The sequence below is a fragment of the Serinus canaria genome, chromosome 1 (assembly GCF_022539315.1).
Source record: "Serinus canaria isolate serCan28SL12 chromosome 1, serCan2020, whole genome shotgun sequence".
NCBI lineage: Eukaryota > Metazoa > Chordata > Aves > Passeriformes > Fringillidae > Serinus > Serinus canaria.
In genome coordinates this window covers 14,621,019-14,629,262 of record NC_066313.1, presented here as the reverse complement: position 1 = coordinate 14,629,262, position 8,244 = coordinate 14,621,019, and the positions used below count along the sequence as shown (strand labels likewise).

The 8,244-nt window shown below is 47.0% G+C and overlaps 1 protein-coding gene across 1 annotated transcript; it reads right to left on the bottom strand.

Annotated features, from left to right (window-relative positions):
- Positions 1–2,640: 2,640 nt before the first annotated feature.
- LOC103823758 (somatotropin-like) lies at positions 2,641–7,729 on the bottom strand. Its single transcript, XM_009098893.4, has 5 exons — positions 7,720–7,729; positions 6,674–6,837; positions 5,948–6,064; positions 5,413–5,574; positions 2,641–2,841 (listed from the first exon to the last, which is right to left on the bottom strand). Exons 1-5 carry the CDS (start codon positions 7,727–7,729, stop codon positions 2,641–2,643), a joined length of 654 nt encoding a protein of 217 aa, XP_009097141.1.
- Between the last annotated feature and the right edge of the window lie 515 nt (positions 7,730–8,244).

Here is an 8,244-nt window from a genome sequence, read left to right as displayed (position 1 = left end):
TCCTAGGCCTGTGATGGTTAAAAAATGGGTTTTCCCTTTTCCTAGTCTTAGTGGTTTAATTTATAGGTCAAAGTTCCAGTCAGGTATCTTCGGGGAGGCTTCTTTGGTTCCAGCTTCCTTATAGAGTTTTTGTTATAATGAGCATAACTTTATATCAGTGTTTGAGGCCTGAAGGATTTCAGTCTCTGACATCAGTGAAATCTCTACAAAGAAATTATTCACACTGCCACCCCTCAGGAAAACCCTTTTCCCTGCAAATTCTGCTGCTGATGTAGAAGCAGGGTTTGCCTGGAAATACCATAGCATGGCCAGCCTGGTTTCTCCCTAGCAGTGCAGCACAAGCCTCCCAGAACTACCAAGTCTTCTGCCAGGTTCTCCCAGCTGTCCCAGAAAGAGTTAGCCGCAAGACCAAACCAAGGAGAGGAATTTGAAGGGGCTCTGTGGGGTGGTGGGTATCAACCATTGGAGAGATTGGGAAGATGAGTCAAGGGGTCAGCTGGAAATACATTTAGGATAATTGAAAACTGCAGATGAGTCAAGGGGCCAGCTGGGAATATAACTGGGATAGTAGAAGATTGCATATTTTAGTTAAGATTTTAAAATTAGTTAAGGTAGTAAAATAAGTGGCAAGAATCAAGTACCTTAGTTAAAGAATGACAATTACATTAGGAAAGAGAAGTTAGGAGTGACAGAGATAGATGAAGGGATAGACAGGGATAGATGAGTTGTGAAGGAGCAGAGACCACAGAAACACCTTGCCTTAAGAATAATCAAACAGTTAGGAGAGGCTTGGACCATGACCAGCAGATCAAAACGTCCTGCCAGCTGGCCATGGGTGAAGAGTTCACTGTGAGGAAGACAGCTTTCTTCCTCCCATACACCCACTCCCTTATTTCAAAATCCCACTGACCCAATTAAGGGGGTGCGTTGGCGCAGCCACAGTGGATATTCAGCTGATTATAATACGAAGCGGGCAGGTAATGATAAAGTATTATTCGTCCTTAGAAACTGCTTGGGTGTGTAAAACCTTTTCTGTATAAATAGAGAGCATGAGTCTGTGACTCCTTGCACATGTACTTGGAAATGATTCCATGTGTCCAGCGTGCTGCAATAAATACCCTTCTTTTCAACTTTAATTAGTTGAAGAGTCGTCTGTCTGTACATCAAAGACTTTGAGATGGTCAAAGAATCTGAATTTATTGTGGAGTACAAATGCTTACATACTATTTTGGGAAGGCTGGTAATGTTTTACTACAATGATTTGGTTAATCATCACATAAAAAAATTTATACATTTTACAACATCTCTTGCTTGCAGAGCTTGATGTAATTCTTCTTTTCTGGTAAGTCCGTCTGATTTAATCTTCTTGCAATCTTGAAAGCTGTCTGTTCATGCCAAGGCATTTTGTTAACCAAATCTCCTATGCTAACCAGGTCCAAAGTCCATCATCTGTCTTGTGTATGCCAATAGGCAGGTACTCACAAGATGGTGAGATCCCATCCACTGGTGGCTGGGGGCACAGGGGTCAGGCCAGCATGGCAGCAGTCCAGCAGCTGACACCATGGGGAGACCAGGGCTGGTGGAAGGGCTTCCAGGAGTGCCTTGGGCACGGGTCCACTGCCAATAGCAAGGCCAGAGGGATCAGAACACACATGGGATGTGTGAGCAGGTGTGAACTATGACTGCCTGTAGTCACCTGGAAACAGAGGAGGCAGAGCTGGGGCATTGCTGTGGCGGTCATAGCTTGGAGCAGGACTGTGGCTCTGGGGGTGGAATGTCCATCACCAAGAGACTATTTCATACTCATAGAGCCACAGCATAGGATCCTACAATGGTCTGGCTTAAGAAAAATTGTCCAATTCCACCCCCCTGCCTCGGGAAGGAACACCTTCCACCAGACCAGGTTGCTCCAAGCCCCATCCAATCTGACTGTGAACACTTCCAGGGATGGGGCAATCACAGCTTCTCTGAGTACTTATGACAGGTCTTCACCACCTTCATACTGAAAAATAAAGATAAAACACAGCAGGACCTTTTTCCCAGAACCTTTTCCAAACAAATGTCTCTGAAAGTCTTCTTTGGGGATACAAGCCTATTCCACCTTCTCTTGCACTTTATTCTTTATTGCACTCTGTTCCTTCAAGCCTTAAATCCAACCATCAGTACCAGCTCCACATGTTTTGGTCCAACTTGGGTTTTCAACCCAAAACCCACCTCCTCAAATCTATCCTCAGCACCAAATCGATGCTCCAGCTCAAAATCTGCACCCCCTAGTTCCAAATCCACCCTCCTCAGACTCAAATCCACACTTCAGCCCCAAATCTACTCCCAAATTCCTCCCCAGCTCCAAATCTACCCACAGTCCCAAACCTACTCCCCAGTACAAAGCTGTCCTTAAATCTGATTCCCCTATCCCCCCAAGCTCCAAATGCACTTCTTTAATCCCAAATACACATCCTGAGCCCCAATTCCACCCTGTCCCATTGGCCACTCCTCCCTCCCTGCCCCTCCCAGTAGCCTGTCCCGCCCCAAAAAGCAGACATGTTGGCAGTAGCAGGTTTATTCTCCAGTTTTCTTTCAAAGGAGTGGGGCAGCCATGGTCAGCAAGAGGCTGGAGCAGGAAGGGAACTGTCCCCAGTGTCAAATGGTGCAGTTCCCCTCCCCATAGCGCCGGCACTTCATCACCTTCAGGTAGGTCTCCACTTTGTGCAGGTCCTTCTTGAAGCAGGAAAGCAAGCCATAGTTCTGGAGCAGGGCGTCCTCACTGCGCAGGTGGATGTCAAATTTCTCGTAAACGGCTTTGAGGATCTGCGGACCCCGGGGGCTTCGGTCCTGCAGCTCCTACAAGAGGATTGCGAGGTGCTGGGGGCTTGGGAATGAGGTGGGTCACAATAACCTCATACAGTGCCCCAGGCTGGGGCAGAGTGGCTGGGAATGGCCCTGAGAGTACTGGTTGCCAGTGGCTGAACAGGAGCCCATGTGTGCCCAGGTGGGCAAGAAGGCAATGGCACCTGGCTTGCGTTAGCCATGGTGTGTTCAGCAGGACCAGGGCAGTAACAGCCCCCAGGTCCTGGGCACTGCTGGAGTACCTCCAGTCCTGGGGGCAGTTATGGGCCCCTCCTGGCAAGAAAGACATCGAGGTGCTTGAGCATGTCCAGAGAAGGGAACGGAGCTGGGGAAAGGGTCTGGAGCACCAGGAGCAGCTGAAGTAGCTGGGGAGGCTCAGACTAGAGAAAAGAAGGCTCTGGGTGGAGCTTCACTCTCTCCTTAACTCCCTGATAGGAGTGTGGAGTCAGGTGGGGGTCAGGCTCTGTTCCCAGGGAACAAGTGACAGGACAACATGACATAACCTCAAGCTGTGCCAGAGGTGTTTCAGGTTGAACATCAGGAAGAATTTCTTCACAGAAAGGATTGTTAAACATTGGAAGGGACTACACAGGGAGGTGGTGAAGTCACTGTCCCTGGAAGTGTTCATGTGAATGGCTGTGACATGGCACTCAGTCCTCTGGTCTGGTTGACAAGGCAGTGGTCAGTCTGGGACTTGGTGATCTTGGAGGTCTTTTCCAACATCAATGATTTTATGATCTTCCACAGGCCCAGTGCCACAGTTCCCACTGAACATTAAAGGAGGTCAGGGGTTTCTCCCTCCAGTCTTAAAGAATATTTCAAACATATTTTTGAATGTATGTGTTTGCAGGAAGAGCAGTGATGCAGGGGTGATGCTACAGTGAGAAGGGAGCTGGGCACAGGGCTGCAGGGAGGGAGGATCATGTCTTTGGAGTCTTAAAATAAAGAATAAGTTGCAGGGTTTCTCTGTACCTCCTCCAGTCAAGGAGATGAAACCAGGCAAATAATTCTCTCTTTTCTCCCACTTTGCCAGAAAACAAAGCTCTAACCCTGACCCAAGCCATGTACATCTGGAGCTGAGAGCTGCACTCCTCCTGCCCTGCTGTAGTCACCAGCTGCCACACACAGGAAAGCTTTGGTTAAGGAAAAGGAGCCATAAATGGGTGAAATGTGATTGTTTGGCTGATTTCTGTGTACCATTTCCTAATGCCCAAGCACACACCAAACGGGGACCAAAATCACAGAATTGTGAAGTCACAAATTGGTTTGGGTTGGAAGGCACCTTAAACACCATCTCATTTGAAGCTTCCCTGCCATGGGCCAGGACACCTTCCACTAGACCAGGTTGCTCGAAGCCCCATTTAACCTGGTCTTGAACACCTTTAGGAATGAGCAGCCACAGCTTTTCTGGGAAACCTGTGCTGTGGCCTCACCACCCTCACAGTAAAGAATTTCTCACCCAGATAAAAATCTGGATGTGGTACTGATACCTATCCCTTTCTCCTGCTGAAAGGCCACGACAGAAGTCTCTGTTTACTCTCTGAGTCTGACTTTCAGAGTCATTTTAATGCTGGAAGATGTAAACAATATTCCAGACTCATTTCTCACAGCTGCAGGTCTCAGACCTCCAGCTACAGGGTGAGCCTGCCAGATAAACTTAATTACAGAATACACATAACTGAAAAGGTGTCCTAGCAGGTAATATACAACTTCATTTAAAGCAACAAAACAAAAATTAAGTAGATTATAAAGGGGACTTAGAGCAAAGTTAGAGAGTGACTTTTTACATGGACAGAGAGAGGACAAGGGGGAATGGTTTTTACTAAAAGAGGAGAGATTTAGATTAGGTATTAGGAAGAAATTCTTCCCTATGAGGATGGTGAGGCCCTGACACAGGTTGTCCAGAAAACCTGTGGCTGTCCCATCTCTGGAAGTGTTCAAAGTCAAGCTGGACAGGGCTTGGAGCAATCTGGTCTAGTGCAAGGTGTCCCTGCCCATGGTGTGGGATTGGAACGAGATACGCTTTAAGGTCCCTTCCAACCCAGACCATTTTGTGAATCTGTGACTAGTTCTTCCTTGAAGAGGATCACCCCACATCTTTCAGTTCTCTAGATGCTGCATTGATGTCTGAGGGAAACACCAGAGTGCAGGTTTCCATATGTACACAGATGTTTTTATAAAATTTTGTGAATCATCACAAAATTTGCCACATTTCAAAGTATTTTGCATGGAGATGTAGCAAACATTATTTTTCTGTTAGTCCAAGTGAATAATTTTTTTTTTGCTGGGTTTGGGAAGACTTTGTGTGTGAATTGTTCTGATTCCTGAGCAGTAGCACTTTGTGATGAGTGTTAACACCTGTTCTGTGTTTTCTTATCCTCCCTAGTAATGAAACCCAATGTGCAGTATCAGGATCTCATTATCTAAAGGTAAACAAAGTCCTAAGGATGCCACTGGTCTTCAGAATGGAAGGTGGTGAGATTTCTGAAGGATCCATGAGATACGAGTGCCCTCTCTGTGGGAGATCTCTGCAATTCTATAGTCATGCTACATGCTGCAACTTACCCTCATCAGAGCTAGGATCCCTTCTTCCAGGTCCTTTAGTTTTTCATACACTCTGTCTGAGGTGCCAAAAACCAGATTGTTTGTGAACATCTTGCTTAGGTACTGCACCGGGGTCAGCCAGGACTGGATGAGAACCAGGGAAACCTGAAGAAGTTCGATGTCCTGAAATTAGGACAAGAAAGGGTCAAAGCTGTGCAGGGGTATTTGATAGCATGTCCTGCTCTCTCTGGAACACCTGGAGACGTGCCCCCACTCCTACAGCTTCAGCAGACACAAAGTTTTCTGGCTGAAGAGCACCACCCAGACCTGTGTCCTGTGCAAACAATAGTTTTTCTCATGCTTGGGGTGGGAATGTGATTTACAGGGTAGCCCAGAAAAGTATTTCTTTCTTTATGCAGGGTTCAAGTAATCAAAAAGGGAGGAGAGGGATGAAGCACTCAAGTGTGCACAGATGAAAACATTCTGTTCCTACAGTGAAGCACAGCTGGGCTCTTCAGGCAGGTCTGTGCTTGCCCTGAGGGTGAAAAAAACTTACTGATTTCTGCTGAGCATCATCCTTCTTCATGGGAGCAGGGATGGTTTCCGAGTAACAAAATGCTACCTGGGAATTCTTGTTTGTGTGTCTTTGGTCCTCTGGAATATAGGTGCGTTCCTATGGAGACATCCCAAATACACACAGATCTATTGCCCATATTCTGGAGAAGACCTCAGACACTTCCCAAGCTGTTCTGAATGCTTTCTCTTTGTAAGAAATAAATGACAAGGTGCCTTTGGATAGGGTTGGCAGGTAGGAATATTGTGTTGGCACGATAGCTACTGGGCCTACAGGTCTCCCTAAGCCAAGGTGTTGAGGTGGACAAAAACCACATCTAAATTAGGTTGTCCCAAGGAGTAAATGACCCCAAAGGACAGCTCATGCCAGCTCCTGTCAGTGGAAGAAACTAGTTAGTTTAGTTTTAAGTACTCAGACTCTCCCAGGGCCAGAGGTGACTAACACAGGAAAGTCTTGTCACATATGTGTGCCATGTCCCAGCTGATCCTGTGCAGCCAGTCCTGAGAAGGGATCAGAGCAGGGGGGCAGAGGGCTAAGAGGAGGAAACAGGGTCCAGTCTGATGGGACATAACCTGTGCTGTCCTGTTTACACCCTCTCTCCTCTTCAAAAGAGGAAAAGGAGACACCAATAGATGAAAGGTGTCTGTTACACAGTCCTGAAGCCATCAAAATAAAGCAGAGGAGATGACCAGAGAGCACAGCACTTACGAACTCCTTGTACGTCTCGGCAGCCAGGAGGTGCAGGTGCTGAGCCCTCAGCACAGCGTTGGCAAACAGGCTGGAAAGGGGCACGGTCGGGAAGGCGGCAGCTTGCTGTGGCCACTGCAGTCCCAGAGTGATCATGGCAATGGTGAGAGGAGAGAACCATGACCCTGCAACAAAGCACAGCAGAAAGTGTTAGCCGTCCTCAGGAAACTGGGTTGAGGAGGGACTGGCACCTGGGAATTAATTCCCAGTCTTTTCTGTCCATGCTGTCTGAAGGCCCATCTTCCTTGGTGCCTCTTGGCGCCAAGAGTAAGCTTAGCCTTCTCCAAAATTCTTTGAAACCTTTTCCCCAAGTCCTGCTCCCACCAAGAGCTTGTGCTTCTCCTAGTGTTACCAGCAGTCTGTTCCTGAGTGGAGTCATGGTTGATCCATAAAAACTAGTATGTGTCCCAGTGTTTTTCCCTGATACACTCAGGGTTTTCCTTTTCTCATGAGTCCTTGCCCATGTGAAAAGAGCATGGTGCACTCTGGTGACATGAGCAAGCAGGGGATGGTGAGTGCCAGGTGAAGGCCTGGGAGCACCTCACTGGTCCATGGTTTCTGCTGCACTGCTGATGTGATGCTGGCTGTCTGCCTCACTGGGGTGAGAGGTGGTGACATTACCTGTGCTCTGGCTGGCTCTCTGGGATATGACTGCAGGATTTGGTGATCTTTGTCAACCTTGAATGTTTTCAGCCTTTGACACTTGACTCACACTAGTGTCTGTCTGTCTTCTGCAAAGACCACAAAATCTCAGACAAATACCCCTTGGAGGAGAAATGCCCTGGAGCCTGTAGGACTTGGCCTATTTAGACTAAAGATTAATTCATGAATTAAAGTCACATTGCAGGGAAAGGTATTCTTTTTCACTGGTTTATAAATTGCCATACTTTAAGTTAGGGCTGTCACAGAGTGTGTTTATTCCACCACGTACCACCCCATCATCATCTCCTTTCACCCTACACACATGGCAGCACTGACAAATACTTTAAAACTGTAATAAAAAGTACCTGGAGCCATTTCTGCCTGGTGAGTTGCTCAGGTGTTGCTTGACAGCGAATATTTCCTCCTTTCATCTGTCCAGGGGAACTGCTGAGCCACCCTTTATATAGCAGGGAGTCTGTTTAAAATGGATCTGTGTGTCTACGACCACAACAACTGTGCATCTTCTCCGTGCATAAATGCACAGATGTTCACAGTGGTGTTGCCTCATTGCAGTAATTTATACACAAATGTACAAGTTGGAAAGGTTGTTTGCCTCAGGATAAAATCAGTGCTCAATGATTTTGCCATATCCTGCTGTTTATCACAAATAGAAGTTTTCTGGTCATTGGAATACCCATCCCAAGTCACATCAATGCTTTTATATGGTGGAATTTGCTTTGTCCACCTGCTTTTTCCTGTCTGGCTCTGCAGCCTTGGCTCATAGTTCACAGGCCTGACTGACCATTTTGGGAGATTTCTGACTTAAAGCAAATGGCAAGCTGTGCTAGGGGAGGTTCAGGTTGGTTATGAGGGAAAATGACTTCCTCAAA

What these genes read in the sequence shown, in the direction of transcription:
- LOC103823758 (XM_009098893.4), bottom strand. An exon ending in CCGAGACGTACAAGGAGTTC is followed by an intron (nt 6,065 to 6,673) that starts GTAAGTGCTGTG and finishes ATGTCTCCATAG; the next exon opens with GAACGCACCTATATTCCAGA. An exon ending in ATGATGCTCAGCAGAAATCA is followed by an intron (nt 5,575 to 5,947) that starts GTAAGTTTTTTT and finishes TCCTAATTTCAG; the next exon opens with GACATCGAACTTCTTCAGGT.